Consider the following 25532-nt stretch of genomic DNA (forward strand, 5'->3'; position numbering starts at 1 on the left):
CGTAACGAGGCGGGAAGAAGTAAAAGTATTTTTCGATGTTTTCTTTTTCTTGAACGTTTTTTAAGGACACGATGAGAGCTAAAATTGTTTCGGAAGCGAATAGTTTCGTTCAGTTTTTGAAGTAAGTAGTTGTTATTAAATTCATGTGCGTACAAGTTTGAGTGAGGGGCAGCACGGTGGTGTAGTGGTTAGCAAGAAGGTTGTGGGTTCGAGCCCAGCAGCTGATGGGGGCCGTTCTGTATGGAGTTTGCATGTTCTCCCTGTGTCTGCATGGGTTTCCTCTAAAAACATGCAGGTTAGGTTAATTGGTGGCTTTAAATTGACTGTAGGTGTGAATGTGTACCATTCACACCTACATCCATTAGCCTTCTGAGGCAATGAGCAAACACATTGTACCATTAGAACACTGGAGTGATAGGTGCTGGAAATGGGCCTCTATACACCTATGGAGATATTGCACCAAAAACCAGACATTTGCAGCTAGAATAGTCATTTACCACATTAGCATAATGTGTGTACCAGCCCTGTGATGACCTGGCGACTTGTCCAGGGTGTACTCCACCTCTCACCCATAGTCAGATGGGATAGGCTCCAGCTTGCCTGTGACCCTGTAGAACAGGATAAAGCGGCTATGGATGGATGGATGAATGGAAGATGGCACGGTGGTGTAGTGGTTAGCACTGTCACCTCATAGCAAGAAGGTTCTGGGTTCGAGCCCAGTGGCCTGTGTGGAGTTTGCATGTTCTGTCTGTGTGGGTTTCCTCTCTGGGTGCTCTAGTTCAGCGTTTCTCAACCACTTTTCAGTCACGGCACCCTTCAGAAGTACAGTGGTGCTTGAAAGTTTGTGAACCCTTTAGAATTTTCTATATTTCTGCATAAATATGACCTAAAACAACATCAGATTTTCACACAAGTCCTAAAAGTAGATAAAGAGAACCCAGTTAAACAAATGAGACAAAAATATTATACTTGGTCATTTATTTATTAGGAAAATGATCCAATATTACATATCTGTGAGTGGCAAAAGTATGTGAACCTCTAGGATTAGCAGTTAATTTGAAGGTAAAATTAGAGTCAGGTGTTTTCAATCAATGGGATGACAATCAGGTGTGAGTGGGCACCCTGTTTTATTTAAAGAACAGGGATCTATCAAAGTCTGATCTTCACAACACATGTTTGTGGAAGTGTATCATGGCACGAACAAAGGAGATTTCTGAGGACCTCAGAAAAAGCGTTGTTGATGCTCATCAGGCTGGAAAAGGTTACAAAACCATCTCTAAAGAGTTTGGACTCCACCAATCCACAGTCAGACAGATTGTGTACAAATGGAGGAAATTCAAGACCATTGTTACCCTCCCCAGGAGTGGTCGACCAACAAAGATAACTCCAAGAGCAAGGCATGTAATAGTCGGCGAGGTCACAAAGGGCCCCAGGATAACTTCTAAGCAACTGAAGGCCTCTCTCACATTGGCTAATGTTAATATTCATGAGTCCAGCATCAGGAGAACACTGAACAACAATGGTGTGCATGGCAGGGTTGCAAGGAGAAAGCCACTTCTCTCCAAAAAGAACATTGCTACTCATCTGCAGTTTGCTAAAGATAATGTGGACAAGCCAGAAGGCTATTGGAAAAAAAATTTGGACAGATGAGACCAAACTAGAACTTTTTGGTTTAAATGAGAAGCGTTATGTTTGGAGAAAGGAAAACACTGCATTCCAGCATAAGAACCTTATCCCATCTGTGAAACATGGTGGTGGTAGTATCATGGTTTGGGCCTGTTTTGCTGCATCTGGGCCAGGACAGCTTGCCATCATTGATGGAACAATGAATTCTGAATTATACCAGCGAATTCTAAAGGAAAATGTCAGGACATCTGTCCATGAACTGAATCTCAAGAGAAGGTGGGTCATGCAGCAAGACAACGACCCTAAGCACACAAGTCGTTCTACCAAAGAATGGTTAAAGAAGAATAAAGTTAATGTTTTGGAATGGCCAAGTCAAAGTCCTGACCTTAATCCAATCGAAATGTTGTGGAAGGACCTGAAGCGAGCAGTTCATGTGAGGAAACCCACCAACATCCCAGAGTTGAAGCTGTTCCGTACGGAGGAATGGGCTAAAATTCCTCCAAGCTGGTGTGCAGGACTGATCAACAGTTACCGGAAATGTTTAGTTGCAGTTATTGCTGCACAAGGGGGTCACACCAGATACTGAAAGCAAAGGTTCACATACTTTTGCCACTCACCGATATGCAATATTGGATCATTTTCCTCAATAAATAAATGACCAAGTATAATATTTTTGTCTCATTCGTTTAACTGGGTTCTCTTGATTTACTTTTAGGACTTGTGTGAAAATCTGATGATGTTTTAGGTCATATTTATGCAGAAATATAGAAAATTCTAAAGGGTTCACAAACTTTCAAGCACCACTGTATGCAAATTCTCAAGGCATCCCCATATAAAATATACACTACCGTTCAAAAGTTTGGGGTCACTTTGAAATGTCCTTATTTTTGAAAGAAAAGCACTGTTCTTTTCAATGAAGATCACTTTAAACTAATCAGAAATCCACTCTATACATTGCTAATGTGGTAAATGACTATTCTAGCTGCAAATGTCTGGTTTTTGGTGCAATATCTCCATAGGTGTATAGAGGCCCATTTCCAGCAACTCTCACTCCAGTGTTCTAATGGTACAATGTGTTTGCTCATTGCCTCAGAAGGCTAATGGATGATTAGAAAACCCTTGTACAATCATGTTAGCACAGCTGAAAACAGTTGAGGTCTTTAGAGAAGCTATAAAACTGACCTTCCTTTGAGCAGATTGAGTTTCTGGAGCATCACATTTGTGGGGTCGATTAAATGCTCAAAATGGCCAGAAAAATGCCTTGACTATATTTTCTATTCATTTTCCAACTTATGGTGGTAAATAAAAGTGTGACTTTTCATGGAAAACACAAAATTGTCTGGGTGACCCCAAACTTTTGAACGGTAGTGTATGCAGTCACACTGACCATACGCTGACCCCGGCAGTGAGGTTGTGACATGGGAAAGGGGGCCGTGAGACAAATTTTGATGATGCATGAGGCAGCGATGATCTGCATAAGTGTAACTATCATTTTTTGGAATTTTAATTCATTTTATTTATTTCAATGTTAGAATGTATAATTTTTTGACGGCACCCCTAACAAAGCCAGACCATGGTAGCCGCGGGGTCTTAAAAGTCTTAAAGTCTTAAATTTAATATTCCAAAATTAAGGCCTTAAAAAGTCTTAAATTGCTTTGCCCAAGTCTTAATTTTTTAAACAAAGGTCTTAAATTTACTCATACTATTCTACAATGTGAAAACGTGGGTTTTGCGTAACATCAGTGAATTTCTTGGAGTATGCGCAAAGAAAGAAACAATATTGATACATTTTCGCGCCAGCGCAATCGTTGGAGTCCGTGGTGGAGAGGAAACTCCGCGAATCGCAGCATGGGGAAGTGTCGTTTTAATCAGCAGTGGCTTTCAATGAAAGATATCGTGATTGGATGAGGGAGGTTCCTGGAAGTGGCGTTGAAGCAAGATGCTGTGTTTGTCGAAAGACCTTCAAGTTGTCCACTATCGGTCATTTCGCTTTAGAGTCTCGCATGAAGAGCTCAAAGCACATTGCATCTGCCCTCCACCGCCACCAGCCCATCGCTCAGTTCTGCACGGTTCAATCTCCGAGTGCACCTGGAGTTGGCACTAGCACCACTGTCGAACGTCAGCAGTATCAGCCAAGCCAGACATCATCGGCGAGGCTAGCAACAACACAAGGGCCGAGCAGTGGCATGATGGGTGTCGGTGGAACCCTGACACTTCGGGCAGAGGTGCTCTGGATTTTAAAAACAATTATGGAACACCACTCGTACAGCTCGAATGAGGGCATAAGCGAACTCTTTAAGGCTATGTTCCCAGACTTGGAAGTCGCTACAACATTCTCCTGTGGAAAAAACAAAACATCTTGCATAACAAAATTCGGTCTTGCTTGTCTTGAATGTGAAGATTCGACAAGCAATGCACATAATGACTTTTAAGTATATAACTTTTATAATAAAAGTATTTTTACTTGAAACATTTGTCATTATTGGGAATTTGATCTGGTGTTCTACGACCATATAATGGGTGCGATGTAGGTCTTAATTCTCATTTAAGTGGTCTTAAAAAGGTCTTAAAAAAGTCTTAAATTTATGGTGGTCAAACCTGGGGAAACCCTGCAGACGGCACCCCAGCGTGCTGCAGCACCCCGGTTGAGAAAGGCTGCTCTAGTTTCCCCCACAGTCCAAAGACATGCAGTTTAGGTTAATTGGTGGCTCTAAATTGACTGTAGGTGTGAGTGTGAATGGTTATGTCAGCCCTGTGATGATCTGGAGACTTGTCCAGGGTGCACTCTGCCTCTCACCCATAGTCAGCTTTCCTGCGACCCTGCAGAACAAGCAGCTACAGATAATGGCTGGATGGAAGTTTGTGTAGTGGTTAGCACTGTCACCTCACAGCAAGAACGTTCTGGGTTCGCGGCCGGCGAGGGTCTTTCTGTGTGGAGTTTGCATGTTCTCCCCGTGTCTGTGTCCCCAAAGACATGCAGGTTTGGTTAATTGGTGACTCTAAATTGACTGTAGGTGTGAATGGTTGTTTGTCTCTATGTGTCAGCCCTGCGATAACCTGGCGACTTGTCCAGGGTGTACCCCACCTCTCAGCCATAGTCAGCAGGGATGAGAGTTTTCCGCTTTTCGGCGGATTTCCCCTTTTTTCTGAGCGAAAATCAATATTATGCCAAATCCGTTGAGATGTTTCTTCATTGAGGGGGGTTGGGGTATGTTCCTTCGCGATACTCAAGCGTACGACGATGTTACATGTTTACATTTTCGCCATCTTTAGTCTCGCTAAGTCTCGCGGTAGAATACGTGTTATCTACAATGTAATTGGCCAAAACATCGCTGGCGAAAGCATGATAGCCAATCATAACCATTGTTACAAGAGTGTGGGAGAGAACAAAAGCCAATCATAACAGTTCTTACAAAAGTACCCGCATCGCTCTATTTTATCGAAACTTGCACATGTTCATCGTCGCTGCGCTTCAAAAATACGTTTCTCTTTTGTATCGGCTTTTTTACTCAAAATGCCGAATACAATTGACAAGCGAGACGAAGCGAAGGTACGTGAAATCGATGCTGGTATAAAAAACAGAGAGGGGACTGACAAGCTTTTGTCTTTGGCCAAAAAGCTGAAGAAGAAGTCAAAATTATTAAATGAAAATGAGAAGTGACTGTGAACTATAAATAATTGTATAAAGTGTACATAGACATTATCCCATAAACTTAGCATTCGTTTGATTTAATACATTGAACATGTATATGATGGTCAGTAAATCTGAATTAATGCTGACAGTTTTGAAAACTTAAATATTTCAAAAGACTTTGAAATCATATGCAACTAATGAGGACATTGGGTGACTGACCTTTTCTCCCTAAGAAATTTTATTTAATATATGAACATTTTGATAATTAATAAAACTTACGTTTAATGTGAATTTAGTTTGTCATTTTTGTTGATCATAAATTATAACCATACCCTTGAATGTACAACCCCGATTCCAAAAAAGTTGGGACAGTACAAATTGTAAATAAAAACGGAATGCAATAATTTACAAATCTCAAAAACTGATATTGTATTCACAATAGAACATAGACAACATATCAAATGTGGAAAGTGAGACATTTTGAAATTTCATGCCAAATATTGGCTCATTTGAAATTTCATGACAGCAACACATCTCAAAAAAGTTGGGACGGGGCAATAAGAGGCTGGAAAAGTTAAAGGTACAAAAAAGGAACAGCTGGAGGACCAAATTGCAACTCATTAGGTCAATTGGCAATAGGTCATTAACATGACTGGGTATAAAAAGAGCATCTTGGAGTGGCAGCGGCTCTCAGAAATAAAGATGGGAGGAGGATCACCAATCCCCCTAATTCTGCGCCGACAAATAGTGGAGCAATATCAGAAAGGAGTTCGACAGTGTAAAATTGCAAAGAGTTTGAACATATCATCATCTACAGTGCATAATATCATCAAAAGATTCAGAGAATCTGGAAGAATCTCTGTGCGTAAGGGTCAAGGCCAGAAAACCATACTGGGTGCCCGTGCTCTTCAGGCCCTTAAACGGCACTGCATCACATACAGGCATGCTTCTGTATTGGAAATCACAAAATGGGCTCAGGAATATTTCCAGAGAACATTATCTGTGAACACAATTCACCGTGCCATCCGCCGTTGCCAGCTAAAACTCTATAGTTCAAAGAAGAAGCCGTATCTAAACATGATCCAGAAGTGCAGACATCTTCTCTTGGCCAAGGCTCATTTAAAATGGACTGTGGCAAAGTGGAAAACTTTTCTGTGGTCAGACGAATCAAAATTTGAAGTTCTTTATGGAAATCGGGGACGCCGTGTCATTCGGACTAAAGAGGAGAAGGATGACCCAAGTTGTTATCAGCGCTCAGTTCAGAAGCCTGCATCTCTGATGGTATGGGGTTGCACTAGTGCATGTGGCATGGGCAGCTTACACATCTGGAAAGACACCATCAATGCTGAAAGGTATATCCAGGTTCTAGAGCAACATATGCTCCCATCCAGACGATGTCTCTTTCGGGGAAGACCTTGCATTTTCCAACATGACAATGCCAAACCACATACTGCATCAATTACAGCATCATGGCTGCGTAGAAGAAGGGTCCGGGTACTGAACTGGCCAGCCTGCAGTCCAGATCTTTCACCCAAAGAAAACATTTGGTGCATCATGAAACGGAAGATACAACAAAAAAGACCTAAGACAGTTGAGCAACTAGAATCCTACATTAGACAAGAATGGGTTAACATTCCTATCCTTAAACTTGAGCAACTTGTCTCCTCAGTCCCCAGACGTTTACAGACTGTTATAAAGAGAAAAGGGGATGTCTCACAGTGGTAAACATGGCCTTGTCCCAACTTTTTTGAGATGTGTTGTTGTCATGAAATTTAAAATCACCTAATTTTTCTCTTTAAATGATACATTTTCTCAGTTTAAACATTTGATATGTCATCTATGTTCTATTCTGAATAAAATATGGAATTTTGAAACTTCCACATCATTGCATTCTGTTTTTATTTACAATTTGTACTTTGTCCCAACTTTTTTGGAATCGGGGTTGTAGAATGTGATTTCATTTTGAATTCAAACAATACTCCTATTGATTTGAAACATATTTTCATGTAAATATATAAAAAAGACAACAGATTTTTTATCTACTACAGCTCAGATTGCAGGAAAAGTGGTTTGTAAGGCCTTATTTTTCAAAATTTTCCTGGGGGGGTATCCCTCCCAGACCCCCGGCTTCGGGCGCCATCTTGTTTTCTGTTTTTTTTGGTGACCACCCACTCTCATCCCTGAGTCAGCTGGAATAGGCTCCAGCTTGCCTGTGACCCTGTAGAACAGGATAAGCGGCTACAAATAATGGATGGATGGAAGTTTGAGTCAGAAAGGAGCAGAGTACTGTAGATTATTTGGTTTAACTGAGAAAAGAAAATGAACCGTGATGTTGGTACCGACAGCCCAGATTACAGCTTTAAATCAGCAGTAACGTCGTTTTAATATGTACTCTTGGTGTAACCTAAGCATTACTGAATATGTATGTTTGTGTATCAGGTTGTGCCAAGATGACAGCAAAGACTCCTGGGTTTATCAGGTACAACTGGATAATAGTTATGTTGTAAATACAAATTCATTTTATTACTACATTGATCAACTACTGCACTGTTTACTTGGTGTTGCAGGAGATGATTAAAATATCAAAGCGGAATGACGAACCTCTTCTTAGCATGATTGAAGGAAACCAACCTGCTTTCATCTGTCAGAAAATGGTATGTCAGCCCCTGGCTTCATTTCTGTTTCAGGTCAGGGGTTATTTTGGTTGTTTGTTTTTTTTTGTAGCGCTTTTAACAGTAGATATTGATATGAGAGATTTTGATACATAAAGAACAAGCCAGAGGCTGCATTTGGAAGGAAAAATCTTGAAAGGACCCAAACACAACCGTGACTCTGGATAAAGGGATTATAAATTATTACTCTTCCACTATTGTACGGTATAGTGTCAGTCAGAGTGCTGTGTGTGGAAAGGATGTTCAGTATGAGCATTATAGTCTTCATTATTACAGCAGCAGGTCTGCAGGCCCCAGGTGAGACTGTCCAGTGTAAACTTTATGCCTTTTTTTTTTTAAATATAGCCTCCACCAGTTTATGAGTCTGACGATACAGCGAGCACAGATGAAATCAGTGTCAGTGAAGAAACACCTGTTAAAGCACAAGAGTTCAACATCGGTCCACTTCCACTCAGCGTCAGTAGAGCAAGGTGAATGAAGCTATTAGTGTATCATTTGTTGTTCTTTAACTTGGTAGCTTTGATGGCATGCTTTTAGTGTAGCTGTGAGTTTTACATTGTCGTCTTGTTCCACAGAGAGATATTGTCCTGGTACGCCATATCTCAGAATCCGAACATGTCTCAGGTGGATGTTCAGGTTCTGCATCCTCTCTGGGTCCGTTGTGACATGCAGGACCGTGCTAGCACGTCTTGGCTGGGTGCAGAGACAGTCTACGCTGGTAACAAGGCCACGGCAGTAAAACTGTACACAGTCAGCTGCAAAGGTAATGATGGATCCAAAACCTTAACATTACATTTCAGACTGAAAACGGGCACAAATAACGCAGTTTGTAGAAGCTGTTCATAGGCCACCAGACTAATAAGTTCACATATTTAAATTTGTATTTTATTCAGGGTCGACAGTGGATGAGGCCTCATTTCTCACAATGGATCAGCTAAAACAAGAACACCAGAACAGACACCATTCCTCAACAGTAACACGTTATATCTTTTTTTTTCTTTTCTTTCTTATTTTTTTCAATTATTCGCACCTTATGTTTGTCCTTTTTTATTGTTTAACTGTAGGTATTGACAAAAGGCTGGGCCAAGTACAACCTTTTTTGTTCAGTGATGGAAGAGAGTTTGGTTATTGATTCTGAAAGCAGCGTAACAGCTAACTTTAGATGGAACAATGTAGAGAAGATGTTGGAGATACCACCCCTGTCATCTTCGGTTACACTGGTAATCCTGCACCTTCTCCTCTTCTTCACCCGTCCAGTGTGTTCTTGGTTGGGTCCCTTGGCTAAATAAGTACGCTGCAAAAAAATATCTTAGCAAGTGAAAATATCTTGAAAATAGTTGAAACGATATAGCATTTCCGATTAGAAGAATACAAGACACCAATTCTGAGATTATTAAACCTAGTTCTAGATTGCAACCAACTTATTCTAAGATGTCTTATGAAGTAAAAACATCTGTCCATGCAGCAAAATGATTTCACTAGTATTAAGTAATTTTCTCCTCAAATTCAGTCTTCAGTTTTTTGCAGTGTGCAGCTGGCACTACTTTTGGTCATGGACAATTTTTAGATTAGCCATTTAGCCTAACCTGCATGTCTTTGGACTGTGGGGGAAACCGGAGAACCCGGAGGAAACCCACGCAGACACGGGGAGAACATGCAAACTCCACACAGAAAGGCCCCACATCAGCTGTGAGGTTTGAACCCAGAGCCTTCTTGCTGTGAAGCGGCAGTGCTAACCACTGCACCATTATGGTGCCCCTACACCTTTTACCACTCAATATTTGTTGATCATTGAGCCTTGTTTATGAATATTTTAGGAACATTGTATGTAAATATTTTCATAAATCTAACCAAACTAAAAATTTCTACTGGATTTGCAAAATTTCATAAACTGATGTTCTTCATACTTGATGAATGCCAGTTACCTGTAAAATATCAGGTGTGCACATGGAACAACTGATTTACATTTGATGACGCTCACAAAACTCCATAAAAGGCAAAGCTTACAGCTCTAAAATGAAAACTAAATGACTGATTTTATCAGAGAAATGGAAGTTATGAGTCAGATCTATGTTAATAAAAATATATCATATAGCAATAGAACTGCACCTGCAAAGGCCAAAATCTGGATGCAAATTACAGAAAAGGTCAATTAGATGTGAATTAAGTGAGGTGAACAAGAAATGGTTTTACATGAAAATGGAGAAAAAAATGATATCTATCTATATTGGGTGATCATGGACACCAAGCACCTTATACAGAAAACTTTTTTTTTTAATTATTATTATTATTATTTTTAAATTCAACACAGTGTCCTGGAATAGTCTCTCCCACACCACTGCCTTCCCCAATGAGCATGTCGTAAAGAAGCCGATGATGGTACACAGCGCATTGAGGGGTATACTGCTCAGTGCAGCTCGAAACATACCAGTCATTACTTAATACTGGCTCTAATAAATTGTTGCACGACACTAAAATACGATGTTGTGGCAAACATTACCGGCTTACAATAACAGTCCAAAGTTTGGACACACCTACTCATTCATTGGTTTCTACATTGTAGAACAATACTGAAGATATCAAAACTATGAAATAACATAGAACGTATACAGTGGTGCTTGAAAGTTTATGAACCCTTTACAACCCCGATTCCAAAAAAGTTGGGACAAAGTACAATTGTAAATAAAAACAGAATGCAATAATTTACAAATCTCAAAAACTGATATTGTATTCACAATAGAACATGGACAACATATCAAATGTCGAAAGTGAGACATTTTGAAATTTCATACCAAATATTGGCTCATTTGAAATTTCATGACAGCAACACATCTCAAAAAAGTTGGGACGGGGCAATAAGAGGCTGGAAAAGTTAAAGGTACAAAAAGGGAACAGCTGGAGGATCAAATTGCAACTCATTAGGTCAATTGGCAATAGGTCATTAACATGACTGGGTATAAAAAGAGTATCTTGGAGTGGCAGCGGCTCTCAGAAGTAAAGATGGGAAGAGGATCACCAATCCCCCTAATTCTGCGCCGACAAATAGTGGAGCAATATCAGAAAGGAGTTCGACAGTGTAAAATTGCAAAGAGTTTGAACTTATCATCTACAGTGCATAACATCATCAAAAGATTCAGAGAATCTGGAAGAATCTCTGTGCGTAAGGGCCGGAAAACCATACTGGGTGCCCGTGATCTTTGGGCCCTTAGATGGCACTGCATCACATACAGGCATGCTTCTGTATTGGAAATCACAAAATGGGCTCAGGAATATTTCCAGAGAACATTATCTGTGAACACAATTCACCATGCCATCCGCCGTTGCCAGCTAAAACTCTATAGTTCAAAGAAGAAGCCGTATCTAAACATGATCCAGAAGCGCAGACGTCTTCTCTTGGCCAAGGCTCATTTAAAATGGACTGTGGCAAAGTGGAAAACTGTTCTGTGGTCAGACGAATCAAAATTTGAAGTTCTTTATGGAAATCAGGGACGCCGTGCCATTCGGACTAAAGAGGAGAAGGACGACCCAAGTTGTTATCAGTGCTCAGTTCAGAAGCCTGCATCTCTGATGGTATGGGGTTGCATTAGTGCGTGTGGCATGGGCAGCTTACACATCTGGAAAGACACCATCAATGCTGAAAGGTATATCCAGGTTCTAGAGCAACATATGCTCCCATCCAGATGACGTCTCTTTCAGGGAAGACCTTGCATTTTCCAACATGACAATGCCAAACCACATACTGCATCAATTACAGCATCATGGCTGCGTAGAAGAAGGATCCGGGTACTGAACTGGCCAGCCTGCAGTCCAGATCTTTCACCCATAGAAAACATTTGGCGCATCATAAAACAGAAGATACGACAAAAAAGACCTAAGACAGTTGAGCAACTAGAATCCTACATTAGACAAGAATGGGTTAACGTTCCTATCCCTAAACTTGAGCAACTTGTCTCCTCAGTCCCCAGACGTTTACAGACTGTTGTAAAGAGAAAAGGGGATGTCTCACAGTGGTAAACATGGCCTTGTCCCAACTTTTTTGAGATGTGTTGTTGTCATGAAATTTAAAATCACCTAATTTTTCTCTTTAAATGATACATTTTCTCAGTTTAAACATTTGATATGTCATCTATGTTCTATTCTGAATAAAATATGGAATTTTGAAACTTCCACATCATTGCATTCCGTTTTTATTTACAATTTGTACTTTGTCCCAACTTTTTTGGAATCGGGGTTGTAGAATTTTCTATATTTCTGCATAAATATGACCTCAAACATCATCAGATTTTCATACAAGTCCTAAAAGTAGATCAAGAGAACCCAGTTAAACAAATAAGACCAAAATATTCTACTTGGGCTATATGTGCACCTACTTAAGGACTGTGCTGAAGCACAATCTTTGCGAAGTATTACGCTATGTCAGTACGCATTACCGAGCCTTTCTACCTGTGTTTCTGACTTCCTGATTCGTGTGCCTGTTTCTCGTTCCCGTTCTCGCTTTGCCTCTGCTATCCTGTTTGCGCCTCGCCCGACCTGTTTGCCTGTTTTCACGTTTTTGATCTAGTCTGCCGTTTTGGGTTGTTTGCCTGTGTGTGTATATTGGTTCACTGTGTGTGTACTTGCATCTGCCTACCTCGCATATCTGACACACTGTTTGCCCACAGTCTTTCACAGAGCAGTGAACCTGTCCCCATCTTTACTTCTGAGAGACTCCGCCTCTCTGGGATCCTCTTTTTATACCCAGTCATGTCACTGACCTGTTGGCAATTATCCAAATTAGTGTGTGTGTGTGTGGGGGGGGGGGGGGGGGGTTTGTTATGTATTTAAGTATTACACAGCTTTTTCAGTCTTTTGTTGCCCCTGTCCCACCTTTTCTGAAATGTGTTGCTGACATCAAATTAAAAATGAGCATATATTTTTCAAAAAAACAATAACATTTCTGTTTCAACATTTGATATGGGGTGGCACCTCACAGCAAGAAGGTCCGGGTTCGAGCCCCGTGGCCGGCGAGGGCCTTTCTGTGTGGAGTTTGCATGTTCTCCCCGTGTCCGCGTGGGTTTCCTCCGGGTGCTCCGGTTTCCCCCACAGTCCAAAGACATGCAGGTTAGGTTAACTGGTGGCTCTAAATTGACCGTAGGTGTGAATGTGAGTGTGAATGGTTGTCTGTGTCTATGTGCAGCCCTGTGATGACCTGGCGACTTGTCCAGGGTGTACCCCGCCTTTCGCCCGTAGTCAGCTGGGATAGGCTCCAGCTTGCCTGCGACCCTGTAGAACAGGATAAAGCAGCTAGAGATAATGAGAACATTTGATATATTGTCTTTGTACTATTTTCAATGAAATATAGGGTTTCCATGATTTGCAAATCTTCACACCCTGTTTTTGTTTATATTATGTAAACAGCTTGTTTTTACTTTTTTTTAAACTTGTATATTTTTTCTATAGTTTTTAAATACTTTTATTGCACTCCTATTTTTTTGCTACTGCTTATTCCTGACTCTCTTCTATTTGTAAGCTGCTGTAACATGTAAATTTCCCCACTGAGGAATGAATAAATAAAGATCTTATCTTATCGAGGTATAATTTATGATTAAGCTGTGAAACAATATTGCATAGAAAAATGCTCTATTGTAGTTTTTGTTTGTTTTCAGCCTGATTATGCATCCTAATCACAATTTCTCATCACTCTCACAATTGCTTTTGCTGATACAGGCTTGGGAGGCAAAATACATCTTTAACTTGTATCTTATGTGCCATATGCAGCATATCAAAGTGACAGCTGGAGACATCAGGAGCCCTATGTATCACACCTACAGAGAACTGCAATTCCTTTTGGTATGTGTTACTTAACAGGGCCATAAACATATAAAGCCGTGGTGTTGTAGACAATGTAAATGCAAAGTTGAGTTAGTTTTGTCTCACATTCAGAGTGGAAATAAATCATAATCATGCAGTTTTGTGTATGAAAGCATTTTTTTTTCTCTCTCCAGACTCTGGCTGAAGGCTTGAGGATGGGGGAGATCGAGTGGTTGGAGCCCCTGGAGACTCGGTCTGCTGTAGACCTAACCCGAGCGCTTATTGAAGGTAACCCTTCACATCACTATCGTAGTAAATAATGACATTGTTTTATTATATTTTGTGTATTCCTCTTTGTTCCAAGATCTGAAGAATGTTGCAAATGCAGTCCCAGGCCAGAATTTAAAAAGTTCAGAGGTAAAGCAAATGAACAATAGGAAGGTTTCACTTCTCTCTACATAATACAACAAAATACAATACATACAGATATGTTTGGTTGTGTAACAGAACCAGAAGGGCAAAAATGACTCTGTGGTGGGTTTAGGCTGTATGTTAATAGAGCGAGGAGACCTGGACTTCACTGAGCAACTCTGGGAGAAGATGAGAAGAAGTGAGTGTTAATTGGGATCTATTCCAATAATGAATATCAATGATACACTACCGTTCAAAAGTTTGGGGTCACCCAGACAATTTTGTGTTTTCCATGAAAAGTCACACTTTTATTTCCCACCATAAGTTGTAAAATGAATAGAAAATATAGTCAAGACATTTTTCTGGCCATTTTGAGCATTTAATCGACCCCACAAATGTGATGCTCCAGAAAGTCAATCTGCTCAAAGGAAGGTCAGTTTTATAGCTTCTCTAAAGAGCTCAACTGTTTTCAGCTGTGCTAACATGATTGTACAAGGGTTTTCTAATCATCCATTAGCCTTCTGAGGCAATGAGCAAACACATTGTACCATTAGAACACTGGAGTGAGAGTTGCTGGAAATGGGCCTCTATACACCTATGGAGATATTGCACCAAAAACCAGACATTTGCAGCTAGAATAGTCATTTACCACATTAGCAGTGTATAGAGTGGATTTCTGATTAGTTTAAAGTGATCTTCATTGAAAAGAACAGTGCTTTTCTTTCAAAAATAAGGACATTTCAAAGTGACCCCAAACTTTTGAACGGTAGTGTACATCATATAATGCAGACTCTGTACACAATTATTTCCTTGGTAGGTGTGACTTCATATCAGGACATAACAGACTCTCTGAAATTGGTCATCAAAGCTGTGCGGTTTGGGCAGATTAAACCTTGGGTAAGTCATTTACATATTGTCTTAACATTGTTGCAAATTTCTTAATTTTGTAAGGTTTATTTTATGAAATGCCTCATTTTCTTTGTCTGAAAAAAGTTCCGTTTTCATAAATTTCTCTATACAAATGTAAAACATGAAATTTTCTGTTGTCTTTGCTATATACGGTGCTATATAAAGAGTGTTGTGTTGTTCTGCACAGGTCCATAGGGACAGCAGTAGCTCTCTGAGTAAACTGATAGTACAGTCCTACCAGCAGCAGGTGGACACGGTGCCTCTCACCGGCCTCACTCCTGCCATCATGCTGCTGGAGCTGGGCCTGGACAAGATGAGGAAAGACTACATAAACTACCTTGTTGGTAATAATATTGTTTAATCTATCAGCATGCTTATTGTTTTTGTTTTTTTAAATTGATTTTAACAGGAAATGGTCTTGGTGAGATTTTATTTATAATTCTTATTATATATTTATTTAGATACATATACGCTCACTGGCCACTTTAATAGGAACTTGTTCTTGATTCTAAGATTCCTGTTCTTGGCTGGCAGGAGTGGAACCCAATGTGGTCTCCTGCTGTTGCATGCTGAGATGCTTTTCTGCTCACTATGGTTGTAAAGAGTGATTTTATATATGAGTGATTATATCCTTCCTGGCAGCTTAAACCAATCTGGCCATTTTCCTCCGACCTCTCTTATCAACAAGACGTTTCCACCCACAGAGCAGTTGCTCACTCAGTGTTTTTTGTTTTTCGCAACATTCTGTGTAAACTCTAGAGACTGTTGTTTGTGTGTGAAAACCCCAGGAGATCAGCAGTTTCTGAAATCCTCAAACCAGTCCATCTGGCTCAAACCAACACCCATGCCACAGTGAAAGTCACAGAGGTCACAATTTTTCCTATTCTGATGTTTGAAGTGAACATTAAGGCTACATTCACACTGCAGGCTGAAGTGACTCAAATCCGATCTTTTCGCCCATATGTGACCTGTATCTGATCTTTTATTGACAATATGAACGACACAGATCCGATTTTTTCAAATCCGACCCAGGCCGTTTGGATATGTGGTCCTAATTCCGATCCCTATCCGCTCTTTTCATATGCGACTTCAGTCTGAACCGCCAGGTCGCATTCATCCGACTTACACATCATCAACAAGCCACAAACGTCACTATTCTGCGCTGAAGTAGGCGGCGGGTCTCTCAAAAAAAGTTACAACAACATGGCGCATAATCACAGGCGCAGATAGAGGGTGGGACTCGTCCCACCCAGATTTAAATTCACCTCGTTCGGTCCCCCCCACTTATAGGGAGGAAAAAACGTCTATGCTGTCTTTCTTTGTATAAGGCAAACCTCACGGAAAAATCAAAAGACTAATTACCATTCGGTTTATTGAGGTGCACAGCAGTGTATACATAGTTGCAACAACTCACATAAAACAAAGACTGATATTCGGTTGGTTGAGCTGCGCAGACTGCACAGGTTGCGAGCTCGAGCTTGGTTGCTATGGTTACTAACAACAAGTTTGACAGGCATATCAGGGTTGGGGTTGGTTTGCTGGCAGCTTTGTCCCCCCCCAGTTTTTTGTCCCCCCCAGTTCAAAAAACGTATCTGCGCCCCTGCGCATGACATCAATGCGAGGGACGCTTCGGGCTGTGAAGGTTCTGAATCTTCTCAATGGAAGGACGCAGAGGTTAGGGAGCTGATTTCCATTTGGGGGGATGCAGCTATTCAAGCTAGATTGGATGGGTCATACCGCAACCGAGCGGTTTTACTTCCGTAAACACTGGCCATGCTCACTGCGTGTGACGTCGTCGTATCCTGCAATGCGCATGCGGAACACTTTTAGGTCGCTTTTCGTTCATACTGAGGATCACATACAAGTCGCATATATTTGTTAATGTGAACGACCTCACAAAAAAAAAATCGGATTTCACAAAAAAATCGGAATTGAGCATTAAGCCTTGCAGTGTGAACGTAGCGTAACTGATACTTCGTTTACACGTAGCCGGGTATTTATGAAAACGGGTATCTTCTCCTCCCCGTACTAGAATATAATTCCGTTGACACAATGCTCAAAAACAGCCAGGGAAGGCTGTCAAAAACATGTCAAACAAATAGAAAGCCAATCAGAGATCTGAAAGCCAAGGAGGAGGGACCGTCAGATCACAATGCTAAAACTCCGTTTTCCCCATAACACGGAGAAAACTCCGTTTTCCACTATTTACACGCAGGCATGAAAACGGAGTTTTCACAAATCTCCACTTTGCCCGGAGTTTTCGAAAGCAGCCATTTTCAGTGACTGAAACCTCCGTTTACGTGTAAATGATGGGTGCAACCGCATAAATAAATATCTGTTTTTATAGATACTTGGCTACGTGTAAACGGGGTCTGAAGCTCTTGATTTGTATCTGCATGATTTTATGCATTGTGCCACTATCAAGAGATTGGCTGATTAGATAAGTGCATAAAACAGCAGGTGGATGGGTGTACCTAATAAAGTGGCCGGTGAGTGTATAGTTTTTTGTTTTTTAAATAGCGCATGGGTCCCTTAAGCCAGGATTATTTTATTACTGTTTCTGCTCAAAGCACAGCAGAGCCATTAACTGAAAAATTCCGAGTTGACTCTGTGACTCAGGTGTGTTAATACAAGAACTGGTCAGGAGGGGATTGGAGTACAGTCAATCCATTGAAATGTGATTTGGATGGAATATTTTCCATTGAGCACTTTTGAGTACTTGCTTATAAAATTGTTGGGGAGCTGTGTGAGAGCTTCACTAAATAAATTCAGTGGCTTTAACTTATCCTAGTCCGATTAACTACGGTATGGCTCTTATTAGACAATAACAACACGGTGATTGGAAACTTTTGTTAGCAGAACAAGTATGCTAAGCTCAATAGCTAATTTGAGTTGTGTTAGTGATGACCAAATATTGGCAGGGAATTTAGTATGTTTCCAGTTCGCATTTTCAAACATTTTCATATACATTGGTGCTTGAAAGTTTGTGAACCCTTTAGAATTTTCTATATTTCTGCATAAATAGGACCTAAAACATCATCAGATTTTCACACAAGTCCTAAAAGTACAACCCCGATTCCAAAAAAGTTGGGACAAAGTACAAATTGTAAATAAAAACGGAATGCAATGATATGGAAGTTTCAAAATTCCATATTTTATTCAGAATAGAACATAGATGACATATCAAATGTTTAAACTGAGAAAATGTATCATTTAAAGAGAAAAATTAGGCGATTTTTAAATTTCATGACAACAACACATCTCAAAAAAGTTGGGACAAGGCCATGTTTACCACTGTGAGACATCCCCTTTTCTCTTTACAACAGTCTGTAAACGTCTGGGGACTGAGGAGACAAGTTGCTCAAGTTTAGAGGTAGGAATGTTAACCCATTCTTGTCTAATGTAGGATTCTAGTTGCTCAACTGTCTTAGGTCTTTTTTGTAGTATCTTCCGTTTTATGATGCGCCAAATGTTTTCTATGGGTGAAAGATCTGGACTGCAGGCTGGCCAGTTCAGTACCCGGACCCTTCTTCTACGCAGCCATGATGCTGTAATTGATGCAATATGTGGTTTGGCATTGTCATGTTGGAAAATGCAAGGTCTTCCCTGAAAGAGACGTCGTCTGGATGGGAGCATATGTTGCTCTAGAACCTGGATATACCTTTCAGTATTGATGGTGTCTTTCCAGATGTGTAAGCTGCCCATGCCACACGCACTAATGCAACCCCATACCATCAGAGATGCAGGCTTCTGAACCGAGCTCTGATAACAACTTGGGTCATCCTTCTCCTCTTTAGTCCGAATGACACGGCGTCCCTGATTTCCATAAAGAACTTCAAATTTTGATTCGTCTGACCACAGAACAGTTTTCCACTTTGCCACAGTCCATTTTAAATGAGCCTTGGCCCAGAGAAGACATCTGCGCTTCTGGATCATGTTTAGATACGGCTTCTTCTTTGAACTATAGAGTTTTAGCTGGCAACGGCGGATGGCACGGTGAATTGTGTTCACAGATAATGTTCTCTGGAAATATTCCTGAGCCCATTTTGTGACTTCCAATACAGAAGCATGCCTGTATGTGATGCAGTGCCGTCTAAGGGCCCAAAGATCACAGGCACCCAGTATGGTTTTCCGGCCTTGACCCTTACGCACAGAGATTCTTTCAGATTCTCTGAATCTTTTGATGATGATATGCACTGTAGATGATGATATGTTCAAACTCTTTGCAATTTTACACTGTCGAACTCCTTTCTGATATTGCTCCACTATTTCTCGGTGCAGAATTAGGGGGATTGGTGATCCTCTTCCCATCTTTACTTCTGAGAGCCGCTGCCACTCCAAGATGCTCTTTTTATACCCAGTCATGTTAATGACCTATTGCCAATTGACCTAATGAGTTGCAATTTGGTCCTCCAGCTGTTCCTTTTTTGTACCTTTAACTTTTCCAGCCTCTTATTGCCCCTGTCCCAACTTTTTTGAGATGTGTTGCTGTCATGAAATTTCAAATGAGCCAATATTTGGCATGAAATTTCAGAAATTTCAAAATGTCTCACTTTCGACATTTGATATGTTGTCTATGTTCTATTCTGAATACAATATCAGTTTTTGAGATTTTGTAAATTATTGCATTCCATTTTTATTTACAATTTGTACTTTGTCCCAACTTTTTTGGAATCGGGGTTGTAGATAAAGAGAACCCAGTGAAACAAATAAGACAAAAATATTATACTTGGTCATTTATTTATTGAGGAAAATGATCCAATATTACATATCTGTGAGTGGCAAAAGTATGTGAACCTTTGCTTTCAGTATCTGGTGTGAGCCCCTTGTGCAGCAATAACTGCAACTAAACGTTTCCGGTAACTGTTGATCAGTCCTGCACACCGGCTTGGAGGAATTTTAGCCCGTTCCTCCGTACAGAGCAGCTTCAACTCTGGGATGTTGGTGGGTTTCCTCACATGAACTGCTCGTTTCAGGTCCTTCCACAACATTTCGATTGGATTAAGGTCAGGACTTTGACTTGGCCATTCCAAAACATTAACTTTATTCTTCTTTAACCATTCTTTGGTAGAACGACTTGTGTACTTAGGGTCGTTGTCTTGCTGCATGACCCACCTTCTCTTGAGATTCAGTTCATGGACAGATGTCCCAACATTTTCCTTTAGAATTCGCTGCTATAATTCAGAATTCATTGTTCCATCAATGATGGCAAGCCGTCCTGGCCCAGATGCAGCAAAACCGGCCCAAACCATGATACTATCACTACCATGTTTCACAGATGGGATAAGGTTCTTATGCTGGAATGTAGTGTTTTCCTTTCTCCAAACATAACGCTTCTCATTTAAACCAAAAAATTCTATTTTGGTCTGCTCCGTCCACAAAACATTTTTCCAATAGCCTTCTGGCTTGTCCACGTGATCTTTAGCAAACTGCAGACGAGCAGCAATGTTCTTTTTGGAGAGCAGTGGCTTTCTCCTTGCAACCCTGCCATGCACACCATCGTTGTTCAGTGTTCTCCTGATGGTGGACTCATGAACATTAACATTAGTCAATGTGAGAGAGGCCTTCAGTTGCTTAGAAGTTACCCTGGGGTCCTTTGTGACCTCGCCGACTATCACACGCCTTGCTCTTGGAGTGATCTTTGTTGGTCGACCACTCCTGGGGAGGGTAACAGTGGTCTTGAATTTCCTCCATTTGTACACAATCTGTCTGACTGTGGATTGGTGGAGTCCAAACTCTTTAGAGATGGTTTTATAACCTTTTCCAGCCTGATGAGCATCAATGCTGCACAAGGGGTTCACACCAGATACTGAAAGCAAAGGTTCACATACTTTTGCCACTCACAGATATGTAATATTGGATCATTTTCCTCAATAAATAAATGACCAAGTATAATATTTTTATCTCATTTGTTTAACTGCGTTCTCTTTATCTACTTTTAGGACTTGTGTGAAAATCTGATGATGTTTTAGGTCCTATTTATGCAGAAATATAGAAAATTCTAAAGGGTTTACAAACTTTCAAGAACCACTGTATCAGCTGAATTATTTATAAGGAGAAAGGGGTGTAAATGTAGAATGCTCCTTATCAATTTTTAGTTGTTTTAATAGTAATCATGCTGAACAAATAATTGTTCAGCATGTTTATGATTATTCACTTATTATTCACCATTCACTACCAGTCAAAAGTTTATATATACTTTGAATTTTAACGATTTCAGTATGTAGTAATGTTTTGCACTCTAAATACATTTATCAAAATGTTGAAAAGTCCAATGTAAATGGTGAAGTTGTATTAGATAGTATAGATGGTTTAAAATAATTTAAAATAACACCTTAAAGTATCAGTGTCTGTGACATTTTATGTCTGTGCCTGTGTTCATTTAACAAACTACTTTTTTAAATACAGTTATTAATAAAAGTTAAATTATAGAGGTCTATTTTATTAAAAAAAACACATAGAAAAATGCTCAGTTGTATTTATTCTGACAGGGAATGAGCTGACGACTCTGAACCACCTGGTAAGTACATCACTTTTCTAAAGCATGAAATATCAGTGAGATCCTAACATGGGTAAACAGGCATAAACAGCTACTGCTGTGCTTCTGCATGATGGTTTGCAGAGTTACTACCTCAGCAGTGAGGTGAATCTCCAAGAGCAGGTGATCAGACTGAGGAAACTACACCACCTGCTGGAGGTCCTGGGCACCTGCAACAGCCTTCTCAGCTTGCCTCATGAGCGCCTCTTCTTCTTCACTCAGTCAGTGAATTGCTTCTCTGTTCTTTTAACCACCTGTTTCTGTAAAACACCTACATTCCATCTCATGGCTAATCACTGTGTTTTTTTTTTTTTTTAAATCTTAGGTCATGTTTGCAGTACTACGAAACAGCACCTTATGATGAAGAGCATGTGTTTCAAATGCAAATCAAACCTGCTCTGATCAGCCACTTCTATCAGGTGTAAGTAAAATCTGCCCAGTAAAAAAAAAAAAAATGTATGCATGGTGCTTGAGATACTAATGTGTGCAAAATTTTGGGTATCCTGACATGTTTTGTTGATTTTTCTAAATTGAAAAGGTTTAAACCTCTGACAGGAACAACCTTACTGTTTACATGCTGAATTTAACATATTGGAAAACAATTAAACATAAAAATAGGCATATGTGCAAAAGTTTGCCTCTCGTTCAATACTTAGTAACACCGCCTTTGGCAGAAATCACAGATTCTAAATGTTTCTTGTAGCCAGCTTTGGAATTTTTCTCCACTTTTCCTTGCAGAATGCTTTTAGTTCTAAATTGTTATTCCCTGCTGGCCAAAAGGCACGAAGGGGGATTATGTCGTGGTGATTTCCTTTCATCCGTCTCTCCCTCCCAGAAAGGGTACTCACCTTCTGAAATCAACTCCTCTCACAATTTGTGGAGGAATTTCATGAAACATGGCAAAAGGCACTGTTGTATGTTGGTACTACGCATGTTGTAATTTCTTTTAATTCGATCACATTTTACCAGAGTTGAGGCCCTTGATTAACAACCTTGTACTTTCACAATTTCATGAAGGTGTGCTTGCCTTCTGACATCAACTCCTCTCACTATTTTTGAACTAATTTCTCGAAGCTTGGCAAAAGGCTTTGTTATATGACGGTAATATGCATATTGCGATTTAATTTTGTTTTTGAAAATTTTACCAGACTTTTGACCCTTGATTAAATAACTTGTACTTTTGACAATTTCATGAGGGTGTACTTTCTTCTGAAATCAATACCTCTTACAATTTGTGGAGGAATTTCATCAAACTTGGCAAAAGGCTTTGTTATATGACCGTTATACTCATTGAAAATTTGTTTAATTTGGGCAAATTTTACCAGAGTTATGCCCTTGATTATTAGCAAACTTGTACTTTGGCAATTTCATTAAGGTGTGCTTGCTTTCTGAAATCAACTTCCCTCACAATTTTTATTATCCCCCGCTGGCCGAAAGGCCCAAAGGGGGATTATGTCGTGGCTACGTCTGTCCGTCCATCCCAGGAAGGGTACTCACCTTCTGAAATCAACTCCTCTCACAATTTTTGGAGGAATTTCACAAAACGTGACCGGATTCTTTGTTCTGTGTTGGTAATACGCATATTGCAATTTTGTTCACTTCAGTCACATTTTACCAGAGTTATGGCATAGTTGCCAGCGGGGGATATTGTGCTCTCAGAGCACTCTTGTTCTTCAATAATTTTGCTCGCACAGCATGTTTGAGATCTACCCACAGATTTTCAATGATATTCACAGTCCCCAGACTTGAATGCTTTTCATTTAGATAATGAGCATAATGTTTGTTTAATTTAATTTGACCGGGTCCCTAAACTTTTGCTGAAGACTGTGTGCATGTGTTCCGTTTACAGAGAGCAGCCTTCTTCATGGGGAGTGGAGGTATGTAGTGGGCAAGGGCCACGAGAGGTGAAGACTTCTTGGCATCTCAGTGATAAACCACTCGTGGATCACTTTAGCTCTGGCTCAGGTGAATTCCCCCCCCTTTTTTTCTCTATATAAAGTCTTATGGAAGCTGTATTTATTACTCATTTGTTCATCAGTATGAAACATACTGCTCACATGATTGCAGCCTTTTGGTGACTAAAATACAAGAAGTATTTTAACTAGGCATGTAATGGTATATTGAGCAAAGATAAATCGCGATACAAATTTATGATGCTTCAAATCGATGAAATAAAAACTGAATCACGATTAATCATCAGGCTGTGTAATCTCTTGGGTTTTTTTTTTCCTCGGTGTAATTTCATTGTTCAGACAGCAGTAACATACAATAGCAGGAATGCATGTGACTTCACCCTGGTGGAAGTAACACAGCATGAATGCCAAGACAGCACACAAAAATCAGATCTAAAATGGGAAAGAGCTGTTCTGCAAATGACTGTACAAATACATTTAACAAAAAAATCAGAGCTTTCTTTTTACAAACTGCTGAAAGCTAAAGAAAATAGAGGTAGTACAAATGTTCATAAGTTTATTAAGAAAAGGCTGATTTATTAACTTTTTCAATTGTAATAAAATTAATATTTTAGTTAATAGGCTATTATATCTTACTCCAACCTTTACAAATATGGATAAATAATCATTGTTGCTTTATTAATAAAATGAAGCAAAAATACAAAAAAAAAAGAAAAATTGGTTGATTTAGAATAGGAAAATAAATGTTACACTTTTTTTGGTAATCAAAACTCTTTTTCAAAAATATATTGCTGTAAAATCAAATTGTGAACCCAATATTGTGAATCAAATCAAATTGTGAATTGTTACATGCCTACTTTTTAACCACCCCACATTTCAGATGTGCCACTGGAGGTCTCAGTGAATGGAGAGAGTGAGAAGACCACCTACTTCAGAACGATGGTGTGCTGCAGTCTGGCCAACTTCAGTTAGCAGATCAGAATCGACTGTGCACTGAAAATGTTATTTAATACATTTCAAATGTGACATTTGATCTTATTTCTTAATCTGATGTGAAATCGGAGGGTCTGCTAAAAAATCAAAAAAGAAAAAAAAACACCTTTCATCACCATATCATGTTGAATGTTAGTGATTTAAATAAACTAGTATTTGGGCTCAGTGCTACAAAGTCATATAGCATATGTTGCCTATTATGTTACATATATACAGTGTCCTGGGTCCTTAAAAAGCATGTCTTTGTCTCAACTCGCATTTTATCAATAACAGTCCTAAATGGGGATTGAATTGTTATAAATTAAAATTTAATGTTCTTAAACCAATCTTTTTATTTTTCATTCTTTTATATGGTTATATCCATTTGATATCATGTCTGTGTCTCACTCACTCACTCACTCACTCACTCACACACACACACACACACACACAGAGTGAATAAATCCATGGTGGTCTGGGAAAACCTGTTCTGGCCAATGGGCCAAAATGAGTTTTTCTTCCTATAACATATGTTGACACCTCAACTATAAGAAAACATAAATATATTTATCTAAAAAAAAATAGAAATGTATGAATTTTCTAAACTTTCTGCAGAAAGCACCATTAGGTAAATAAGGAAGAACAAAACTTTATTCATCACACGTACACTTGTGAAATTCCTCTCTGCATTTAATCTATCTGAAGCAGCGAACACACACATACCCAGAACAGTGCGCAGCCGCACTGCCCCATGTTAACCTAATCTGCATGTCTTTGTACTGTGGGGGAAACCGGAGCACCCGGAGGAAACCCACGCAGACATGGGGAGAACATGCAAACTCCACACAGAAAGGCCCCAGTCGGCCACTGGGCTCAAACCCAGGACCTTCTTGCTGTGGGACGACCTTGCTAACCACTACACCACTGTGCTGCCCTAAGGAGACAGTTTATCCAATGAGGCTGTAAAAATAGTCAGTTGTTAAAGCTGTTTTGTATTTCTAGTTTCTTAGCTAAGTTTTCTTTTCTCATGCAGTGAAAATTATGCTTTGATCAAGTTGTTGGTTACG

The 25532-nt window shown here is 39.9% G+C and overlaps 1 protein-coding gene across 1 annotated transcript; it reads left to right on the forward strand.

Annotated features, from left to right (window-relative positions):
* zwilch (zwilch kinetochore protein) lies at nucleotides 1–24812 on the forward strand. The gene is made up of 18 exons (XM_060923877.1): nucleotides 1–121; nucleotides 7700–7739; nucleotides 7828–7914; nucleotides 8278–8402; nucleotides 8508–8695; nucleotides 8826–8905; nucleotides 8997–9152; nucleotides 13690–13761; nucleotides 13917–14010; nucleotides 14087–14139; nucleotides 14230–14332; nucleotides 14951–15030; nucleotides 15230–15386; nucleotides 21534–21562; nucleotides 21665–21801; nucleotides 21906–22001; nucleotides 23430–23545; nucleotides 24374–24812. The coding sequence occupies exons 1-18, from the start codon at nucleotides 72–74 to the stop codon at nucleotides 24463–24465; spliced, it is 1755 nt and encodes a 584-aa protein (XP_060779860.1). The 5' UTR covers nucleotides 1–71; the 3' UTR covers nucleotides 24466–24812.
* The last annotated feature ends 720 nt before the right edge of the window (nucleotides 24813–25532 follow it).

This window comes from Neoarius graeffei, chromosome 6, assembly GCF_027579695.1.
Source record: "Neoarius graeffei isolate fNeoGra1 chromosome 6, fNeoGra1.pri, whole genome shotgun sequence".
Classification (NCBI taxonomy): Eukaryota; Metazoa; Chordata; class Actinopteri; order Siluriformes; family Ariidae; genus Neoarius; species Neoarius graeffei.

Excerpts from the sequence above, each read along its gene's own strand:
- zwilch (XM_060923877.1), top strand. The coding sequence starts at position 72 with ATGAGAGCTAAAATTGTTTCGGAAGCGAATAGTTTCGTTCAGTTTTTG. Across the intron at positions 14,011-14,086 it reads AACCCGAGCGCTTATTGAAG|ATCTGAAGAATGTTGCAAAT; the intron begins GTAACCCTTCAC and ends CTTTGTTCCAAG. Across the intron at positions 23,546-24,373 it reads TCACTTTAGCTCTGGCTCAG|ATGTGCCACTGGAGGTCTCA; the intron begins GTGAATTCCCCC and ends CCCACATTTCAG.